The sequence below is a fragment of the Synchiropus splendidus genome, chromosome 12 (genome assembly GCF_027744825.2).
Source record: "Synchiropus splendidus isolate RoL2022-P1 chromosome 12, RoL_Sspl_1.0, whole genome shotgun sequence".
Classification (NCBI taxonomy): Eukaryota; Metazoa; Chordata; class Actinopteri; order Syngnathiformes; family Callionymidae; genus Synchiropus; species Synchiropus splendidus.
In genome coordinates, this window is record NC_071345.1 from 8,634,840 (window position 1) to 8,657,822 (window position 22,983).

Consider the following 22,983-nt stretch of genomic DNA (forward strand, 5'->3'; position numbering starts at 1 on the left):
TGTTGATCACACTCTAGATACAGTAGAATCATCACTGCACACTAGATGATTTCATAAACATCCACTCTGTAAATCACTTAACACCTTTCTTTTCTGTCCCACTAGTTCCAGTTAGGAGAGCAGAACCGAAGGGATGAGGACAGTGATTGATAAAGTGGCTCAAAAATCACATCTCCAACCCGACATCCCCGTCCATGACGCGCACCCCTGACAGCCATAACCCGAGCACATGTCCCTTTTTCATCCTTGAGTGTCTTCTGTTTCTGCATATTAGCCCCACTGCCCTCCACAATACTTGATTAACATCTGTGTTAAGGCCTTGATTTAGCTCACAAGTGGCGAGTTAGGGGACAGAATTAGCATGTGCCACGAACGTGTGCGTGCTGGTAATGAGATTCAACAGAAAGCCAAGACCTCTGTGAAGCGACCTCCGCTGGACTTTTATTTTCATTTCAAAAGCATCATTTTAAAATGACCTTTTATACCACCTGGACTTGTTTATTCATACCCCCTCGACGGGGACATGCTATGAGGGGCAAGGCTGATCTCTGAATAAGGAGACGGGGAGCCAAAGACAATGAGAAATAATCGCTCATATTTAAATGAGCATCCAATTAGTCAGACGCCTGTCAATTGAAGGTAAGACACAGGGGTGTGACATGAAGCCTCTTTGATGTTACACCTCTTTATGTGCAGAAGACGGTGTGCAGTGACGGACGACTTGAGACAATGACGCTCAATCAGTTTCTCCGCACTCCTCTCCGTACCGTCCAATCTCTCCATCTCGGACCTCTCAATGGCCAGAATTCATTAGCGCAGCCCGGTGCGGAGAAGGGGGGGCCACAAATTACTGATAATGGCACGGCGCTAATGAAGAGAATGGAGAAATGTCATTAGCATCTAAGAGGATAAGATCCATCTGACCCGCCGCTGCCGCCAGTCGCTTTCTAGCTCCACTCACTTAAGGAAGCAGGAGACTGATACCCAGCAGCTCATTAGCATGGCAGAGTGGAGGAAGATGCTGATTGGTACGGAGTCCCCAAACCCCCCACCCCCAACACCATCCCCAACCTTTTCACCTCTTGTTTATGCATCACAAACAACGCGCACATGTCCGCTTGTTTCCCCTCCATTCACCGGCAGAAGCAGTCGAAAGCGACAACAGAAGCCGGCGACGGCAAACAAAACAAATCAATGAGGACGCACAAGCCGTCTTAAGTGTGAGAGGCGAGCGATGAAAAGAAGCTGCTCTTGATCCTCGCAGATGGTGATTGCAGAGACCATCTACACCTTATGTGACCTTTGACCTGCTGACAACCACCGTAATGATGTCAATAAAACATTTTCAAAATGAAGATCAAAGAAAAAAAAATGTCCTGCTGCACTTCTAAAAATGATATATTACCATAAATATTTCGACATCTACAATTTAAAAACAACACTGTTGCATTGTCACACAATTTAAGTCTTTTTTTCATTTCAGATGTATTTGATTTTATAGGTAAGATATGATGAGACTGGTCCACAACTTTAAACATTTTATAAAGAGCTGTTAGAAGGGAACCTCTACATTAAACATCTCAGTCACAAGCTGCTAAGAGAGGTTTAACTGCACCTTGAGAATTTTATTCTCAATTATTATTTTCTACTGAGGACAACCAATTCCAAATATATCCATCCAAAAATATGTTTTTTCATTCTGCTCTGAACAATTTCATTTAAAAAAAAAAAAAAGTTTTCTTACGATCTAAGTGCCACTAGATGTCGCCATTCAAGCTTCTGTCGGAATATGAGCTGCAACAGAAGAACTTCAGAACCACACGTCTGAAAATATGAATTATATTAGCGATAAACCATCTTTTATTGTAAATAACATTAAAAAAAATGAATTGTACTTAAGTATTTTACCAAGAATAAAACAAACATATATTTTTCATTTCATCTGAGCACTTATTTGTGAAAATACATGAGCTAAAATGTATGTTGTGGAAGTGTTGAAATATGTTTCCACTCAGTCCAGGCTCACAGGCAGCTGGTGTCTCCACTGCTTGTGGCGAGAGGTGGGGGTCTTCCTGGACAGGTCACCGGTCCATCACAGGAGAGACAACGACTCACACTTTGGTTGGTAATCTATTAACCTCTGTATGTTTTTAGGGAGGAAATCAGAGTGCTGTTTTGGAAAGTGAGATTTTCATTTTGCCGTTTTTGTTGTAGTCAATTCAAAAAAATATTTTGTTCTGAATATAGTTAAATATTTGTAGCATGTATAGTTAATTCTGATCTTAATAGTAAGAAAAATCATTACTTCCAATAGGCATCATAATCATGAGATAATCAATAGATCTATAAATGTCCAATGTATGTGACTGACTGATTATGATCAATTGATATTCATTAGTGTTCGCAATTTAAGAACATTTTTAGAACTGACAAAGAATCTGCAAAACTGCTGCTCACCTGAAACTCGTCAAAACACAAGAGGCAGGTTTCATGGCAGATCTCCATAGCAACCGGCGCTATGGGGTCGTAGGTGAACATTTTCCCCAGCCTTCTTTTCGGCAGGCTTTGTTTCCGGCGGTGGATCCCTGCAAGCGGCACAGACACGTCATGTTAGCTCGCACCTGCGTCGGCTAACCCACGGTGAATTGGTAATTCCACCAGCGGGTAATAACAGAGGACAATTGGCAGCAGAGATTTTAAAAAGAAAAACAGAGATATAGCAAGAAGTGAGGACTAACTGTTGTGGATGTCCAGCATGAAGCCGTTGAAGTGGACTCTCATTTTTCGAGAGTTAGCCACGCCTGAGAAAAACATGTCCATCAGCATGGTTTTCCCGGTTCCTGGGTTGAAGAAGCAGAATTCTTAAGATCTTTGAATGAGACTGAGGCACCCAAGAGGATCTTACCAACATCTCCATGAAGGTAGAAGCCTTTAGGAGGTGGAGGTGGTGCAGCTGGAACAGGATCCTGTGATGTAATAAGAAGCTCTAGTCAAAACAAACATCAAATAAAACATTCAGAATAGCTCTCAGAAGTGCATCAAGGAAAATGAGACCGATCACATGGTGGAATGTCCTGAGCAGGTTGGGGGCCAAATGCCTGTTCAGGAGGTGGAGTTCAAGAATCTTGTTTCATTTGGGACTGTCAAGCCCTGAAGACTTTGTATCGACCTGTCACAGTGAAGAAAGAGCTGAGCCAAAAGACAAAGCTCTCGATTTAATGGCCGATCTCCTCTCATCTGTGATCATGAGCATTGGATCACGACCAAAAGGAGACACAAGCGAAATACGTTGTCCCCTCAGGGAGTCTGGTTTCCTCTTTAGGGAGAAACTCAAGCTAGATCCAGATGCTTGGACGCCCCCCTAGTGAGGACCACCATTCAACTGAGAGGAGAGCCTGGAGCAGAACCAAGAAGCCGAGGTGAGCTTTTGTCACTAAGGAACAGATCTATCTTACCCCAGATGAGCTGGAAGAGTTTTCTGGTTGAAGGACTCTATAGACCTCGGTCTATAGGGTCTGTGATCAGTGGTGACGAATGAACAGGTGTGTGCACCTTTTGGCAACAGAATTCATGGAGCACAAAGTGTTTTTCAAGCTACATGAGAGAAGGATCAAGAAAAGATGGCAATTTTTTTTCTGCAATAACAGAGCGACGGATTACAGAAGGATTCCAGACCCGTACAACATCAGACCACGGTTAGAATACTGGTTCTGACAACCAATCACACAGCAAACAGACATATTTAACGCTGGAAACAAACATCAATTTTTGCTTCTGAACAAAAGTTCCGCAAAGAGGAACTTTTGTTTCTCAAATGGAAGCGCATGCTTCGGCGACGTCGACTGTAAATGGGTCTATAGGACAGGAAGTTCAACTTGGTGCCCATGTTTGGAATTTAAGTAAGAGCTCGTTGAGCTTCAGTTGTCCAACACCCTCGTATTCGAGCATGACAGCCACTGATGTAGGTTCCAGGAAGTAGGGAGGAAGAAAGTGGCAGATGAGCACAGACACATTTCAAGTGAAATCATCATCAGAAAAGATATTTTCCAACTGAAAAAAATACACTTCTGCTAGCAACTTCTATTCACTTTTACCGTCATTGTCAGCCCAACCCCTCCCCAGCTAGTGAGGGTCATGGGGCACTACTATCATTCATATTCACAGACAGTTAAGCAGTGACTTTAAAATGCGTGATGGGTGTCTGTGGAGAAAAGATGACAACCCGCCTTTGAAGCTTTCAATGTCAGATCACCTGAGAGGCCAAGTGGGTTTGATTTTATGGATGATTTGTGACTTCCTATTTCTTGGCTGATGAAAATAAACTCGTCTGAATAAATCGTCAAGTTTGAAAGCATGAAAGTTGGGCTTCGATTTTTCAAAAGAATAAAGGCTCTAAGGCCAGACTCAATACAGCAGTCACAGAATTGTAGAAACACTGAAGTTGCAAAATTATGACCTGCTCACTTTAAATAATGTTCCACCTTGAAAAACATTTCTGCTCTCCAAGATTTAGACAATGTAGCGTGCAGTCTTTAAAATACTGGAGGCTTATCACCACAATGACGGGTAGGACTCGAACCATGACTCGTGAAAGTTAAGCAAACAAGTTCGCTCGACATCTCCAGGGGGGACCCCGACAGACGAAAACACTCGGCGCCACATTTAAATCACGTTCCCCATATGTAGCTGCTGACCTACATAATGCAGAATCATGGAATCACAGTTTAATAAACAGAATATGGAGAGGCATTAAGCCACCACTACAGTGTGAGGTTTCACATTCTCCAGACTGGCCCACTGCAGGGGAGGAAGACAAAGGGGATCTAATCAACAAGACAAGCCAGGGTTCCCACGAAAGAAAAGCATCATCAGAGGAACAATGGGGGGATTTGTCAGACAAAACGGAGGGGACTGAATGAGGCTCTATACGAGATGGACTGGACTTGTCTGTGCAGGCTGTTTAGCGCTGCTAATTGTGATACGGTACTGTTGCATTGAGGTGCTGCTGGAAGTCATTGTGCTGCCTGCCTCCTATCATCAAAAGGTCCTGGCTTCAAAAAAAAGTCTGGGAGACCAAGCTGAGCAGCAAAAAAATCCTTAAAGAAAGTCCCAAGCTATGTGAACGGAGTGAGACTGCTTCAAAACAAGTGATGAATTCATAAGTCGGATCGTATTCCTGCAAATGTTTTCAGTGGCAGAAACTTCTGAAACGATTCATTTCAAATGAGAGAGATGATTTCTACAGAAGATTATTCTACCGCTGCAGCGCCACTTCCTGGCTCACTCTCCGAACATTTCAACGTGTGCTTAAAGATCTCATCAGTCATTACTATCAACAACAGAATCATTCAAAATAATTATTCGCAGTTTTATCATGAAAAAGAAACATTCCCTTCGAAAAGGAAAGCATAGAAAATATCTATAATACAGATTAAAATTATTTAACTTTATTTCAAATATTAAAATTCAACTAAAACATCACACTTTTTAAAAAGGACCTTTGAAATAGAGGAAAGAGAAATACAGAGAAAAATTATATGAACAGATAAATATCGTCTTGATATTTTATGTTGTCTATATTGATATTTAATACATAGATACTATACATGCTGCTGCATTTGGGACATGTTTAATGCTAATGTTTTCTTTTTGCCGAGTGGAGTTATTTGTTAGTTACGGGAGCGATTCAGTCCTGTGTTGGACTGCAAAATTGAACTGATGGACATGACCTCATAACAATAGACTCTTTTCATGCACATAATATTGTATTGCCGTATCCGATTATCCCCCTTAAAATGATGGTTCATATTACAGTGTATTGCTGAACTTACAGTATCACAATATATAGCATGTATGTATGTACAATATATATTGTATCACCACTCCTGTATCGGGATATGGATATCGCAACATACCTGACAACACATAGTCCTCATGCACAGACAGGCAACCACTCACTAACACACTCAGAAGTTCAGACAAATAAGAATAACTGATTAACCTTTGTATTGTATGGACTGTGGGAGGAAACCTGAGTGATATGTGGAAACCTACATTCACAAGTACGCCTCCAGCAGGACTCGAGCCCATGACCTTCTTGCCGTGAGACACCAACTACTGGCCCTTTATACGACGCCTGAGTAATTAAACTGCATACTTCTGTATTTGTGTTTGACACTGCCGTCTGATGTGTAACCAGGCAACAGTGACTACAAAGACGAGTCTTATCCTCAGAATTAATTCTGTGACTACTTTTCAGAACTGAACTTGGTGTCCACTGCACCAGGACCACTTGACTCTGGAGAGACTAGACAGTGGCTGATTGAAAACTAAGTGAAAAAACAAACTTGTTACTCATCCTCTCTGTGCCCTCTCCCAGCTCCTCATTACCCCATCGCCCCCCCAACCCCACCATCCTCTACCCCTTCTCCCCCTCTCGCTTGTGCGGGAGTGAAAACACTGGAAGAGCAACAAGCCTCTCCTGTCCGCTCTGGCATAACAGTGTGTGACTTCTCCCTGACTTCCCAGGCTGCCCTTTGGCATGGTGGGGTACTTGTCAGTGGAGGCTGGCAGCCATTGGGCTATGGCAGAGTGGAGAAGGACAAGGCTGTCCCTCAGTGGCTCCGTCTCGCAGAACTCTGTGGCCTTGCCTCACCTCCTGACGCCAATGCAGAATGGCACATGAGCTGAAAGTTCACAGACTGGACATGTTGGCTTTCAAACTAAGCAAAACAAAAAGTATTCCTTCATCATAAATCCAGGATACTGTAAACCTGGTACCTCAAACAAGACCACACAATGGATGCTATAACTAAACTCGTATATCATGTAATCACAGAGTGGCATTTAACAGATTTTGGGAGCTTAAGTGCACAAGAGGAATCTCTGATGACTTGAAGAGGTTGTCTCCCACGAAAACAATAGCCTATTGTTGGTCGACCATCCGCAAAACCACGCCACATTGGGTCAATATTAAGTCAAGTGTACTCTGCTCACAGACTTGGTCAGTTAGTGAGGACAATGGCGGCACTTTCATAGCCAGAACAGACACCAAGAGGACAGCGGTATGACCCGGTTCAAGCCACCATAATTGCGCAAGTTCTCCAGTCAGTGTGTGTGTGTGAGACGAGAAATAAGGTGCAAAGGGAGTAGGGGGGGCGGTGTTGATAGCCTCACACCAAAGTATTTGTCAGAGTTCCGAATCAAAAGCAAAAAGGACAAGAATGGCCCAGATAATGGGGATCCCCTCATTACTGCAAGGGGACGGTGAGAGAGTGAGAGGGGTGCTGGGACGGACCCAGCGGGAGGTCTGTCCCGCTGCCTTCCAAAATCTCTGTGTCTGTGCCAGCCAACCAACAAAAAACTCCCACCAGCCAGTACGAGACAGTCAGCTCCCCTGACCTAAAAACAACAACAGCTCCCTACAGTACGCCGTTCCAAAACTCACATGCACAATACACTTCCCAGACCCCTACCCTCCCTTTGACCTGAGCCCCCTGGCCACCACCACTGATACGACTGGAGTACAGTGGACTCTGAAGTCCGCTCATATGTTGCATGTCAACAAGGCCTCATCACAGTCCAGATGCCACACTGACAATTTGTAAACAAGTGCATACCCCCATGGAAATGGAACACTATAACCAACGCATCAGCTCTGGGGAAGGGGGTGTGTCATTTGTTTGGTGATATTACCAAAACATATTTGCTGCTTAAAAGTTGCTTTTGTGACAATACGGATCTAGAGTTTTAGTGTGAGGCAGACATCCACTTGAGCTCAAATGTTTAGATTCAAACCCCTAACTGAATGAATTCTGTATGTGACAGCTTCTAAGATTATGAGGCCGCGCCACATCTTGAGACCAAAAGCCTAACTACCTCATAAGGCTCACTTGTTTGCCATTAAAAAAATACATATATCATTCAACAGCACACTAGGATACTGTAAAATACTCTATCAGAGTCCGACATGGTAGAGAAATATGAGTTCATCTTTAGAGTTATGACAGTGTGAGTTGAACCACGGTTGTGTCTGCACTGCATTGAAGCTTATATCAACCACATGACACATTAGTGAAAACAACATGATTAAAACAGTTTGGTGTTGTGAGTCTAATTGTAGCATGTCATTTAACGAAAATGTTAAGCCTCATTTTGCAATTCAATCAGTGATCCACAGCTCATTTGTTACACTGTATATGGATGTAGGTCCTCGACTGACAGCATTGTTCCGCTCCATCACAATACTTGACCGTGCAAATGAAGTTTTGAAGTCATAATTGTGGATAATACAAATTTATATGACACACAAATGAATGACTAGAAGGAAAGAGACCATATCTAGCACTTAGAAAATGAAATGCGATGTGCAACAAACATATTTTAGGACTGTAAGTGTGGATGCCATCCTCTACGGCTGATGCATCCCTGCTCCACATTAAGGAAGACATTGTGTGCAATGTTAATATTCACAAAAAAATTGTATATCGGAATGGCTATTCTTTGAGAGTCACTCGAAGTCGAAGCAGTTGATGTCAAATACATAGGTTTAGGAGCTATACGTTTACACTATACATCTAACCTTGACTGCAATTGTACTACATCGAAATGTTAAGTTACATTTTTGAGTTACACTGAGTAAAAGACTGTAAAAAGCATACTTAACTAATAATAATTGACATCACTGTAATACTAATAAGTTGGTAAAAACAACCAAAATGTGACAAAACTGAAAATCTTAATTATCTATAAAAGCAGAGATCATTTTGGTATCTGGTCAAAGTGTCCTCTGACTGACCAGAAACAAGACGAACACTGGCTGCAAGCCTGTTAGAGAGCGTATTCGCTGCATGGAAAATATCACCATGGCAACTTATGGCATGCTTTCTTGGGGAAATAAATAAGAGCTTAATTCATCCTTTTAAGACGAGGAAAACTCAGTTTAAACCCCCTACTTTTTTTTTTTTTTTTATAATCCTCACAGGAAGATTCCAAAACAACTATTAACTACTTTGTAAAACAAACTGGGAGGTATGAAACCAAGACTGAGCACCAGCCATGTAGCTTGACAGAAGAAAATAGTAAATGTGAGTTAAAGTTATGATGACCTTGATTTGACAGTTACCTTTTCATCGGCTGCACCAGCATCACTGAGCTCTCTTGGGGATTGTGCCTTCAGGTAGCTGTTGTTATTGTAGTGCTGCAGCTTGTGTTGCAGAAGAACCAGCTGCTGGAGAACATGCTGCTGCAGAGGATCCTTCCTCAGCGACCCAGACGTAACAAGGTCCTCATACTGTGCTGTGGTTTCACTGCAAGGCGTCGGAGGTGTGGATGTACTGTGACCTCTCCTGTTCGCGTAACCTTGAGGAGTAACGTCAATACAAGGGATAAAATACGGCGAATCTAATGCAAAGTTTACAGTACTATCAAACGTTGCTATGAAACACCAGTATTACGTCACTCAAACAAGAACACGACCGCTGTGGCCACAAAAAAAGAAAAACTTTACCTTGTAAATTCCTACTAGTAACCAAATACGAAAATGTCCTGCGTGTAAAAACTTGGTGATTTAATAAATACTTCAGGAAGCAAGTAGCTGTAACAGGAAGCATGCGCGTCGCCATCATGGTTGTTAAAAAAAAAATCCACAAATCTTTATTGACAAGAACAGTTTTACGTAATCCTCAACATTTAGTGTCCAATTCAAAACATGTTACTTGAAAGCAATCCTTTAATGACAATAGTCGACAATGCCGAAATAGCTATTATTTAATATGTTCCTGTGCAATCAAAATACATGAAGTTGATTGTATATGTTTTTATGAATTAACTATTTCATATACATTACGCGACTATTTATATGTTTTCAGTGAACCATTTCAGCCTAATAAAGTCCGATTGTTAATAATTGTTAATATTGTTTATGAAGTGTGCATCGTGTAGCGCCTATAGAAATGTCACTTTTATATCAAATTATTCATTTACTTTCAAAATACACATCCACCGATAGCATTTAAAAACAGTCCCACGAAATGGTATAAACAAACGAGGCCGAGGTGTCAGCTGAACGTCAGCTGATCGGAAGTACCGCTTCCTTAGATGTCAAGTCTAAAATATTTTGCCACATAATCATACCGGAAATTAGGTTAATAAGTATATTTTTTCATCCAATGTGTTATTAAATATTTTGACTGAACATGAAACTATAACATATTTGGTGATCTATTCTCGTTTGAACAAGTGAACCTCGGTGTATGAGAAATGCAATCCTTTGTAGCGATCGTAAACATAGTTCCTTTATTTTGAAATATGAAAGCGGAAAGAACATATTGCTAAACCCGTTAACTTGTCACAATCCCGAACAGCTAAAGGACAGGGAGAAATGGCTGACACCATAGCCGACACTAGGAGGCTTTTTACGAAGCCACAAAACCTAAATGACGCCTATGGACCTCCGAGTAATTTCTTAGAGATTGATGTGAGCAACCCGGAGACCATCGGGGTTGGCAGGGGCAGGTTTACCACCTACGAAGTCAGACTGAAGGTGAGCCAGAACCGGATGCTAACGTCGTTAGCATGGTACTTGAGCTAATGGCTGTCAAAAAAGTTATGATCTCCTGACATCACTGTTATAGCCATCACATTTACATTGAACACATGCTATGGTCAACGGACCATATGGTTGATTTTGAAATAGTTTATGCTTTAAAACAATCACCTGCCTTAGCAACCCAGTCATTTTTACGCTAATCCTGCTAAAGTAGCTGTAGACACACAAATGTGTGTAGACAATCCAACTGGATATAAATCTCGGTTCTACAATGTTCAATGAAAATATTGTAGTGCTTTGGTTGGATATCTTGTCATATCCGCATCATTTGACAATTGATTTAACCGTCGTTGGTACATGCACTCGTTTGTTTACACCAGTTTTTTGGTTTCCATGTAGCATTCGTACTTTAAATAATACTAATTTCAAACGCGTCACGGGGGAATATAACTGTAATTCATTTACAATTGATTCATATCCATATCCTTGTTATCAAGGACCAGAAGAGCATTTTGGCATTCAAATGCATCATATGAATGTGTTTGGGCAGAATCTGTAACTAATACTTTTTACTGGATAATAATCTCTATTGATAATGGTTTGAGTTGGTGTCAAGAAAATGCAGCCAGGACACACTTCTGTTTTTTTTGGAGCATTGATGACAAATTTCCTTCCTCCTCCATTTCTGGAGAACTTGCTGTGTGGACAAATACTTTTCTTGTCAGAAAGTGTGGTGTAAGTTAATTGTAAACCAGTGTGTAAAATGGTAATGTCCTGTGTCTTGTTAATGCCTTGTGTGAAATGTCACATGTTGGACTTTTGGTTTAAGGTGTCCATAGAGTAATCTGTGTCAGGCACATTCTGACCCTCAAAATTATGTATTGTAAAATCAACCCCTGTTTTCTTTAAGGAACTAAACATTTATGGATTTAAATTGGTGTCGTGAAGAAGAGGCAACTTATTAAGCCACATGGCCTGCAAGTAGTGATTATATTACTAGTCGACTTGTCACCAACTTGGTTAACAATTAGTTTACCAGTTAGAATACAATGTATGTAACGGTTCTATAGTGTTAAATGTGTTTTTGAAACTGCCTATTTTAATTTTAATTGCTCATAATGTTGTGTGAAAGGTACGAGTCCTTTGATGTCTCCTTTTTGATTCAATGTTTTAGCTTGTGATCGTCAGGTAGCTTCAGCCATTTCTCCTCTTACCATGGGTTGTGTTAAGAGAACGATGTCACGACTACTCAACTCGATTTATAGTCAACTGTGTCGACGACTTGTTGCAACCTTAGGTCCGATTACAATTTGACAACACAAAGATATCCGGTGGTTATTTTTTCCACATTGTTACAGATAACTAGTGTGAATTTGTTGTGCGACTACACAACCGTTGAAGTGGCTTTGCAATCTGTTGTCTACAAATGACCTAGAGACAATATCAGTACAATATAGTGAAACTAACATGACATTGCGGTGGACAAGAATAAATTGTAAATAAATTGAGCAGTTATTTACTTCCTGTCTGCTCCTGATCAGTCAAAGCCAAGTCAAAGCCCTGTCATGTGAGCCTCCTGAGGAAGGAAATAAAGCCATTTAGCTTTGTTCTGACTTGAGTCGTCCTCATGTTTTGTTTTTTATTTCTGCATCATTTTAGACACGGATAGCAAGCAATAACAAGTGGATTGTTTAATTGTTGTCTGTCAGAACAGACCACGATTCAGGTTTCTACTAGTAATCAATGTCAAGAACAGAAAAAAATAATATCAGCAATGTCACTCAAGATGTGCCAGGTTGCCTACTTTAAGTGTGATGGTCATACAAGACTTGCATGATAAAACTGTCGTCCTGCTTTGTCTTCTGTTATCCACCATCTCCTGGTTTTGAAAACTAGTAAAGATCCATTGAGGGAAGTGTGTTAATGTCAGAGGAGCCTTAGCCAAAGTGGTTCCAGATGTTGCATGTGCAACAGCTATTCAAACAACTACTTATATCAGCCTAGTTCTTCTGGAGGACATTTTCAAACTTACAAAATTCTTTCCTGATCTGATGAGCGACAGATATTTTCACAATATACTTCCTCTTAATCCCTGTTAAGCATGTCACGCACAAATATTCTGAAATGTCCTCATGCCGGTTTAATGGCCCCCCGTGGCCACAATAGTCCCTCGATCTGAATCATATATATAGATTGTCTGGGACAGAAAAGAGGCTATGCGAGCTGAGCAACTGCACCCTTCACCAACAATGGTTGAATGCTCTAATGCACCGAAACCTGCTGTTTTAAATAGTCATATTAAGATGCGGGTCTAACAGAGCAAATTGTTTTGTATTAACTGGAGCACATGACCTTTACGTTGATGAAAGTGGACTGGAAGTTTAGCTCAGCTTTTCCACGCTACACAGAAATCTCACAAGACTCATGAGGCAGTTGCTCTGCTTATCTGATCGCCTGGTCTCTTATCTCCAAATTGTCATTCAGCGGACTGACACCCCTTCAGTTAGTGTCCTGGAGGGTTCAGATTAGTTAATAGCACTTCAGTATTTATAGCTTTTTCTCTTTTGCCGCAAAGAAATGGGCGAGAGAAGTGAAGCCGTCACCAGCCGTTACTTGAGTAAAGGGCTACTGTACTTGATTAGCGTGTAATAATTAGCATATGCGTGTAATCAGCATTATTGTGCACCTCGGAGCCCGGAGTGACCCTGCTTTGCATAAGACCACAGAAGAAGCGCTGCATCCCTCTCGTCTCAACAAACGTGGTGTCAACTTTGCTTTGCTACTCGGCGTTCTCTATTCATCAGCTTCCTTTAGAAGTACTTTGCTGCTGCACCCTAAGAGTTGCGCTAACAATGTTCCAATGCCTGGAATGCAGATTCTTTACTTTGTCTCTTGGTCTATGATATGTAGAGGTTTGTTATCCAAATTCACTGTACACTTTTTTTTTTTCTAAACCACATTCTGGTGTTGACGCTGTCCAGTGTTGATATCGAGTGAGTGCTTGTGGCCGCACTGAGAGAGTCTGCCTAATCCCCTCATTGAGTAGAGAGAAGAATAAAACAGGCCAAGGTGTGGGGGAGTTGGAACATTTACTCCCCAGTTTTACCCACACTCCCCCCCCCCCAGACCCATGGAGGGTATAAAGCCACCCCTCACTAGCTTTCTTCCTGTAGCCCACTTATCCCAATGTCATTCTGAGCTGTGAGCGGTTCGTCACCTCGTTCACAGTGCTGTTGTTGGGAGTTCTTCGGTTGACGATACCTCCCATGCCTTTCATTATTAAATTACTGTGGTCACCAATGTTCCGTTTTGGCTCGATTGGCCAGCGGCGTCTGAATGTTCAGACTTTGAGGTACAACAAGTTGAATACAGATTTTCTTGAGGAGAAGCCAAATGTTTGTATTGGCTGTGACGCAAGTTGAGTAGTCACTTGTTTACAGTCAGGCTCCCGTTTGTTTTTTCAATCAATAGGCTCAATATACTGCTTTCAGTTGGCTTTTGAATGAGCGGAAAGGTGAGTCTATATGCTGAATGAAGGCGGATGTCTTGTTTTCCCTGGTAGTACTTGAAATGCTCTTTTTGTAACACGCTTTTTTTCGTCCTCTTGGACCTCTGTTCTGTGTAGTCTCTCTCACTGTGTGTCAATTGGCATGAGCCTGTTATTTGATTTCCTGGATATGATGTTCAGAAGAAGAAAAGCAATCCTAAACAGAAGCAGCCAAACACTGGTAGGTTTTATCATTGTCACAAGTCTATTTCTTCAAAGAGGTCTGTGTGATCAAATGTTAGTTGTAGCGCTTATCCTGTTGACTGAATAACTTTTAGGATATGTCACTAGTCTTGATGCTCGTCAGTGTAGCGTTTCTTGTTCGTTTACTACTTCTGCAATCGATCTTTTATACTTACTCCTCTCTAGTGTTGTGATTTTGGATGTATATCAAGCCCTGATGATACTGAAGTGCCCTGAGAAGATGCTTACTGTCATAGTACTGGTGAGACTCCTCCACATGTTTAAAATGGGAGCGCTAAATACCGTAAATAGTAATTTAAAATTCTTCATGCTTACACGTAAAATCTTGTACTTTCCTTTTCGTCTGAACCAGGACGTGAGCTATATTAGAATGTTTTGTAATTTATGGTCAAGTTTTTTAAGTTTCAGTCTTGACAAATTAATTTCACTGGGGTGCGCCTTAATTTCTCGTCCTCAGTCTTTTGGGTTATTATAATATTACAACTGACTTTTGCCGTTTTAGCCAGCTAAAATGAAGTATAAGTAAACAATGTTGACATTGCTGCTGGTTTGATTATCACTCGCTAATTAATGTTAATCCTGTGAGTAATTTCAGTGTCACCGTTCCGAATTCTTCTCTTTGGCTCCATCTCTTGTGGAGAGCACATTCAGGAGTGAACTTTGGGTTTTACTTTGTTTATGGATCAGCGCAGATAAAAGGGCTCTTATGGTCTGTCTCTCAATCTCACTCACTTTCTCTGCCGCCCCTCCTTCACTCCCAACGCTTCTTTCTCATTTCCATTTGGGCATTGGAGTTGGGGTCTTTGGTCATTAATAAAATGGGGAGCGATGGGGGAGTTGCTTTGCGTGAAGGGGGGGCGCTTGTCAGGCACAGTCAAGTGTAATCCAAAGTCTACAGCATCCTCTTCGACAACTATTTTAATGGAAATGGGGAACATATTGTATCAAGGGTACCATATCCTACTTGAAATGACAGTATCAAAAGTGGGAGTTGATACTATGGCAACAAAGCAGCTTTTTGCCAGCTCGGAGAGAGGATGGGGTGTCAGGCCACAGGGGCTGGGCGAGCAAGGGAATCAGTGAGAGAGTACGTGGAGAAGCGAGCGCAAAAGACCCTCAAACCTTTTGTTTGGCGTCTTCCCCCATTTTAAAATATGATGCAATGAGAACGTATTATGTTTCCATTTTTAATTCCATTCTTCTGAAAAATAGAAGGCGTATATGGGAGGGGGTTTAGGATGCGCACTTGACTTGATCCATCCTGCTAAAAGCTAATGCGCGGTGGCCTTGAACTATTTTTGCAGTAGATGAGTGATCTTTGTGCATCTCCCTCTTTCCGCTGCCTGGTTTTAAGGGTCCTGTCTCTTTTCAAGCCATTTTTCAATGAAGCTGAGGTTTCCAGCCCCACACATTATGAATCTGCCTATAGATCGTATTCCCCAGTAATGGATAGTAACCTGGCAAGAAGCCTTCCTTCACCTAGTACGTCTGTCGTAATGGATTGGCAACTGACTGGGTACATTTCTGCTATCTCTAGCTTTATGCTCTTAGGAAGGAGATATGCTTTTATCAACTAAAGCCTTGCTTTCAACACATGACTCATTTAAAGCAAGGGTAAGGGAGCTGGAGTTGGAATGTGCTCATGATTCTGTTTGACTATGCAGTTGAAGTCGTCTTTTTTTGTCGTCATACTTGCCTGGAATTGTCTTCAGATGACCAGATCTGGGCATCATATCACTCAGGATTAGTTAGATTTGCTTCGTCCATCAGTATGAAATTGATGGGTAGGAGCTATGTTTATACAAAACAGATTTATACTTGCATAGTTGTTTTAGGTAAGTTTATTTGGAATAAGCAATAAACAAAAAAAAGAAAAAGGCAGACAAGTAGTTACAAAGTAATAGTATCCACCTGAAAAGAAGTCAGAAGATGTAACACTTATTTAATCCCACCCTTCACCCATTAATTTACCAAACATAAGGTCGCCTAATCTATATACAGCTATACAACAAATCACACATTGAACTGTCTATACTATATACTACTATATTAGTATTAAGGCGACTGGCTGATGCATCCAAAGACAACCGATACCATAACCCAACGAAACGTCAAACACCCCACTTCCCATAACTGCTGATAACCGCTTCTCTTTTTAAACTGGTACATGGTTGGACTGCCACTTCACTGCTCACTCTGTAGTTCCATAGTTCAACTCCACTGTTGTAGAATTTCCTCCTGTTGTAACCTCCTTCCTACCGATGTGTATTTGTTTGTGTATTTCCAGACAAAAGTTGTTGTTTATTTGAATAATATTTGCATTGAATATATTTTTTATTTATGTTACCTATTATTGTAAAAGCACTTGAAAATTGATAACATGCTCATCCAGGAGGTTTTGCAAAATTAGTACACTAACTACATGCAATATATTATTTTAACTAATAGGTATAAGGATGTATGTAAAGTAAGATTAAAGCCCATTGTTATATGGTCAGTGAAGTCTAGAGTTAAACTGCTGGAAGGGTGGGAACAACCCCCTTCTTTTAAGTTAATGCTTGAATAGTTGTTTTATTTGCGTGACATAAGGGAGTCATAAGTCTTTACTGGCCTGAAAGGTGATTTTCTTTGTCCTTTCTGCTTAGTTTCCTTCATTCTTTAGACGTTTCCTCCAGAAAGCGAGATAAGCAAAGTGTGCCATTTAAGACCATTAATGAATGCTAAGACCTGACTGGGCGTGGACTGGTCCCATGTCCCGAACACTGCTAGGGCCAGTAAGTTGAGAAACCCAGGTCCCAACCTCTAACCAGCCGTGAAGAGAACAGAGGCCACAGAAACCTGATCTTTGACTCGAAGAACTCTCACGTACCGCCTCTTTCTGTGTGTGTGTATGAGAGTGAGACCTCTCATTTTTCACCTCTGTCATTTTCGTTCCACCCCCTGTCCCGCAAGCTCAATCTCTTAATCACAGGGTCTGACTGGATTGGAAGGCCAGGTGACTTTCTGTTTCTGCTTCTACTCTCACTTCATTGTTTGGCCAACATGAGAGCGTGTACTTGCTTGGGGCTATTATATTTACATTGTGTAACCGGTCAAATCTTCCCACTTAACACCTGAACATGCATACTTCATGTGCGCTTACGTGAGGTTAAGTGTTTTCTGTGTGCACATGATGGGATTAGAGTCACGGCGGTGGCAGATTACCTGTAACTGTGATCTGTTGTGGTGGGGGATTAACTTTGTGGCACTCCATGCTGTGAGGTAACATTACTCAGCGGGGACGGTGAGAGGAAAGTGGAGTTAATGCTGGAGTACTGGGGCGATAAAGCTAAGATAATCCACTTCTCCTGTGAGCTTTTGAGAGAGAGGCCGCCTTGATAACTTCACCTGACGGCAACTTGAAATTAAGTTATGGATACTTGAGCGGTGAAGAGATTGATTGAAAATTAAATCATATGTACTTTGACCCATTTCGCATATTTCCTGAAAAATTCATAGAAATCCGCACATAACCTTAGATGTTATTTTGAACACAGACAGACCAACCAATTCTGTCACAAGCATAACTTTGGCACAGGTAAAAATAGAAAAGATAATTTCACAAAATAGTCACGGGATTGATTCAAAACATACATTACCTGCTTTGATTTCTGTCAAGAGTTTCTACTTCCCTCAGTGCAATGTTGTGATCGATAACTTTGAAGAAGGAAGGAAGAGAACAAAGAAAATGAATGCTTATGTTTTTTTTTTTTTTCTTATTGAATCTCAGTGAGTGGAGTCTCAAGGGCAGGAAATATGACTTGTTATCTCAGTGCAAAAGGAAATAAAGAAAAAAATTGAAGCAGGAAGAAAAAAAAAAACTATGTTGGCCGAAAAAACCACTCTTGCTCTTTATCCTCGATTAATGCTTCGGAGAACAGATGAATCCCTATACCTCTGTCTGGTTTCTCTCCTTGTCCTTTATGATTGTGTGTACCCACTTCTTTGCTTTTTGTTCTGCCATTTACTCAGCCTTGTAGTTTGGACTGAGGGCAGCGTCGCAGCTCATCGATCAACCCGCGACTCATCGCCGTATTCATACAGCGCCTTCCTACGCAATTGCTCTTGTGAATCCATGAATTCTGACCTTCTGTGAATGTGGCGCGCCAATAAAACTCTCATTCACTCCCGCCTTGTTTCTTCATTGTCATGGGATGGCCATGTGATGTCAGTAGTAGTGAAGAGCTTTGGCATTGTGCTGGGATGTGCTGTTTGCGCCAGTGTTCTCCGTCAATGTCGAAACATCTCTTTTTAGAAAAAATAAAATTCACTCTCGAGTGCTTGTCAACAGCAACTTAGAACTATGCACTTCTGCTGTACAAAAAAATATCAAAATACACTGAATGCCACAGACCTTGGTGAGCAGATCGTAACTGAACTTGGAGGCCAGTTTCAATTTTCCTATTCAGGGCGGTTATTTCCTAAGAGTTTTTTTTTGTTTTTTTTCAAGTCGATATCACAAGGCTGTGATTTAAAAACAACCTTTCACTCTGTCATTTGCCTTAACAATCCCGCCAGGATTTAGCAGGCCTTTTGTAGTTTTAGTCGCAAAAACAAATCACTGACCCTGGGATATTTAAAAGATAATAAAAGCATGTCATAAAAATTGTTTTGGAATCATGTTGAGAACTAGGTTGTTCTTAAATACAAATAATGAGAGAAATCACAGCATTAAATTTGCTCGATAAATAGCAATTCCTGTTTCATACAATGCCGTGTGATTGTGATACACTGTAGCCGCACTTGGCCGGTGGTTTGACCTGCAGAAAGAAGAACTTGGCATGGTAAAAGGGAGCCATGCACAAGTCAACCCATTCACCTCCCCCCTCCTGTGATCATAGTCCAAATAATCAAATTCATGTAACTCTATGACAGTTTGTGGAGTGAATGATTTCTGTACTTCACCTCACGATCCGATTCTCATCACAATATGTTGGTCACAATATTGTGGAATGTTGTGCTACTTTACCCAGTTTACCCAAAAAACAATCTCAAAATCGTAAAATTGAAAGATCAAATTCAGTCAAAACATTTGGTTTGAAAACACCCCACTGTTTTATCAAGTTTGATCCTTAAAGTACTGCAGTAATGCAGTAACTCATTGAAGACATGAGGAACAAAGGGCTTTTCATGACAGATTCATTACGTTGTGTGCGTCCACAGACCAACCTGCCGATCTTCAAGCTGAAGGAGTCCTGCGTTCGTCGGCGATACAGTGACTTTGAGTGGCTGAGGGCTGAGCTGGAGAGAGAAAGCAAGGTGAGTGTCGCTGCTGAAGCAACTCGCAGAAGCTGTTTTAACAATTTTCTCAACAAATGTTGCTGATCGTTGTCAGGCAAACTGTAAACTGGTTTTGTAATTCAATGTATTCCCTGCTGCATGTTTGACTGGAGTTGATTGTAAAAACCCTTACACTTTGACGACTATTTTTAGAGTTGAAAGCTTTCGTCGTAAAAATAGGTTTTGTTGTTGGGTGCCAGTCCTGTGGTTAATGGGCTTTTAATTACCGTCGCCACTTTGCTGTGTGGGCTTGATTCTCCAGGTGGTGGTCCCACCTCTCCCGGGAAAAGCTCTCATCCGACAGCTTCCATTCAGAGGGGACGACGGAATATTTGCTGACGCTTTCATCGAGGAGCGGCGACAGGGTCTGGAGCAGTTTCTCAACAAGTAAGCCTGGCGAGGTCACAACCAGCCGCCTCTGCTTTTTTAACTCACGAGAATAATCGAATAAACTTTCTCACTTTCCGCGAGCTGCTCTCGCTGTCTTCGACAGTTATTTCTTATAATTGACTGACAAAAGGACGAGAAGAGTTCCAAAGTGTACATCGTTCTTCTTACATTTGTTTTATTTTGGCTGTGTAATTTATGATAATTGCAGCACAAATTACAGCTCGCCAGGGTTGCCATGTGCACCTCTGTTTATTTTTGATCCAGCGGTCCCCGTGTTCACGCGATGAACAAAAAAAGTTACAATGCGATCCTAATTATTTGCTTTGATTGCAGACATGGCCGGTATCTTTGTTTCATGTGCAAATGTGTTGCGTCGGAATGTTCCATTTCAAGGCTATAAATATGGTTTTCAAGACGACCAGAAAGTTTTGCAGCACCTGTTGATCATTCCATTGTTCTGCTTTAATTACGGGACTTCTGTTTTTGCTGTGATTGGACTATTAAAATATAAATGCGTCGAAAATAAAAACGTCTAGCTTTCAGGGAAACAGCCAGGGATGCTACCTGAACATCTCCCAAACTTCCTGTGTTTGGCCTGGTTATGATCTGTGACAGAATATTAAGGACTCACAAAATGTTAGGATACTCGTATATCAAATTTCTACTTGAGAATTCTTGGGTCTCAGGTGCAGCAAATTATTGTGGTCGAGGTCTTCTGACTCACCCGGGCGACTCGTGTCAGCGCAGCTCTGCCGGAGATGCTGCGGAAGAATTACTTGAGTCATTTAACCGCCAGGAGAATGGAAAGTAATTTCAAATGTCAGACCGACTTGTGCTTCTTGACTTTGTACTTTAAATTGTAATCTGTTCAGAATGGCCACCACAGATTTGTTTACTGCAAATATCTGAGCAAAGTGAGTCCGAGAGTCTACTTTCATTTTCAAATTCTATTTGTATGTCCGTCCAAAAGTTTGCATTCACAAGGGACTGAATAGACCAGGCAGGATCAGAAATTATTATGTAGAAGGTACAGTGAGTGTCAAGTGTTGGACCAAGAATGTCTGAGAGGACAGACAGCCATTGTGGGATATTTATGTGTGTATTCCCGTCTGTATGTTGTCCACGCTCCCATTTCAGTAAATGTCCAACCGTGTTTTTGCAGTGTGTCTCTCAGCAGGTATAACATGTTTAACATGGTGGTTGTCTCCTTGAGACCCATTTATGATCCCTCTATGTACGAAAATATACCCGTCTGTTTCAAGCGACGTTGCCATTATTGATCACATGCTTCCATGCGCTCTTTTATGTTGGTATTAATACCCTTCAATATATACACCAGTGGGAGTCAAACGTTTATGACAACCCGAAAACCAACATGGTGACTGTGGAAGAGGTTGTGATAGTGTGTGGACCACTTGCACAAAAGAGAGAAACGGAGGCAACGTTGTATGAGGCGGTGAGGCCGTTAAATATATCTCGACTGGAGGACGGAGAATTTCCGCCATTGCTATGTCTTTTATGTCTCATTCGAGCTAAGTAGCGAGCTGTAACAGCAACTCTTCCCGCCACTGTTTCCGGTGGTACTGCTCCATTTGGTCTATATCCATAAGCTTTGTGGAAAATGGCAGAAATATGGACGAGATAAACGTAGCGCATGATCAGAAGGCTCCGTCCGGATCCGTAAGAAACGTTGAGCATAAATGGGCCTTTATAGTGAAGCCACATAACATAAGAATACATTTTGATAATGGGCTGTCGATAAAATTCTTGAATGGTGGTTCCAAAAAAAGTTGCCTCTCTTGATATGTTTTCTGATATTCTTCACGTCTTCTTCCTGTCTACTTTGTGTTCCAGGGTGGCCGGTCACCCTCTGGCCCAGAACGAAAGGTGCCTGCACATGTTCCTACAGGAGGAGTCCGTAGACAGGAACTACACCCCATCCAAAGTCAGACAAGCTTAAAGAATCAATGAATGGCTCGGCCCGACCCAACAACCCAAAGCTCTTCTCACCTCTCCAGGTTCCTGTCAGACGATAAACATTTCAGTGACAACCGCACTCCTCACTACTACAGATCATTGCCCTCTTTTCTTTTTAGTTCACCTCGCAATTTGTTCGTTTTCTCAAGAATGTTCATGACACTTCTATGGTCGAAAGAATTTTATAGTCCTTTCTCTTTATGTCTGAAAAGCCACTAACATTGATATATATATTGTATTTATCATTAGTTATGTCTGAATATATTCATTTATAAAGTAACATTGTACGAGTGATTGATGTATGCAAAGCTCTTAGGAAGAACCGCCAAGTTCTTCATCTTGTATTTGGCATGTTTCGACACGGTGACTTTAAAATCGCCTCCTCACCCCCACTTTATACAATGACATGTGAATTTGTGCAGTTATCGTGAGGATTTTCTAGAAAGGAGGACAGATTTACTCAGAGGGAAGTGCAGTATTTCTACAGGCGATATGCATTTTGAGATTTGTATACTGCTGTGCCATTTTTGTTTATTTTGAAGATTTTCCAATAAAACAGGTGAAACGTTCACATGCACAAGCACATTGGTGAGTTTTTATCTCCTTCGACTGCTGGTGGACCACCTTCACTCTTCACCCCAATGCCACATCTGATTTTGTGTCGGTTCTAGTCTTCTGGTCCACTTGTTTTCTGCCTCTTTTCAATATTTCCAAAGCTTACCACTGTGGTCACCACTGGCCCATCCGAGTCCATCCTCCCTCTTGTTTTGTTTCACCATTGGGTGTGCTGTTGAAATTGTTTGGGTGCGATGGTTTTGAGGGACAATGGTCATGGACCAGGTTATTTAAAGATTTGACCTAGTTCAGTCACTAATGGCCATCCTGGCTATCTGACTCTTTAGTGTTGAGATTTCTGTCTTAGATGGAAGTTTTCTTTTAGGTTTTCCTCACAGCTTACCTAGCCTTATACAAGGTTATTCGCATGCACTGCTAAAAA

The 22,983-nt window shown here is 41.4% G+C and overlaps 2 protein-coding genes across 2 annotated transcripts in view; one reads left to right on the forward strand and one right to left on the reverse strand.

The window, feature by feature from the left end:
- Positions 1–9,617, reverse strand: part of afg1lb (AFG1 like ATPase b) — a 29,237-nt gene extending 19,620 nt beyond the window's left edge. Inside the window, exons 1-5 of the mRNA XM_053881048.1 lie at positions 9,509–9,617; positions 9,125–9,360; positions 2,906–2,966; positions 2,739–2,840; positions 2,458–2,585 (exon numbers count right to left, since the gene is read on the reverse strand). Coding sequence (XP_053737023.1) covers positions 2,458–2,585; positions 2,739–2,840; positions 2,906–2,966; positions 9,125–9,360; positions 9,509–9,611 — 630 coding nt within the window. The 5' untranslated portion in view covers positions 9,612–9,617. The remainder of the gene's footprint in view (positions 1–2,457; positions 2,586–2,738; positions 2,841–2,905; positions 2,967–9,124; positions 9,361–9,508) is intronic.
- A 732-nt stretch (positions 9,618–10,349) lies between these two features.
- On the forward strand, positions 10,350–22,551 carry snx3 (sorting nexin 3). The gene is made up of 4 exons (XM_053881693.1): positions 10,350–10,543; positions 19,503–19,598; positions 19,882–20,006; positions 21,864–22,551. Exons 1-4 carry the CDS (start codon positions 10,382–10,384, stop codon positions 21,967–21,969), a joined length of 489 nt encoding a protein of 162 aa, XP_053737668.1. The 5' UTR covers positions 10,350–10,381; the 3' UTR covers positions 21,970–22,551.
- Positions 22,552–22,983: the final 432 nt, after the last annotated feature.

What these genes read in the sequence shown, in the direction of transcription:
- snx3 (XM_053881693.1), top strand. Translation starts at nt 10,382, where the DNA reads ATGGCTGACACCATAGCCGACACTAGGAGGCTTTTTACGAAGCCACAA. An exon ending in CCTACGAAGTCAGACTGAAG is followed by an intron (nt 10,544 to 19,502) that starts GTGAGCCAGAAC and finishes GTGCGTCCACAG; the next exon opens with ACCAACCTGCCGATCTTCAA. An exon ending in AGCTGGAGAGAGAAAGCAAG is followed by an intron (nt 19,599 to 19,881) that starts GTGAGTGTCGCT and finishes TTGATTCTCCAG; the next exon opens with GTGGTGGTCCCACCTCTCCC.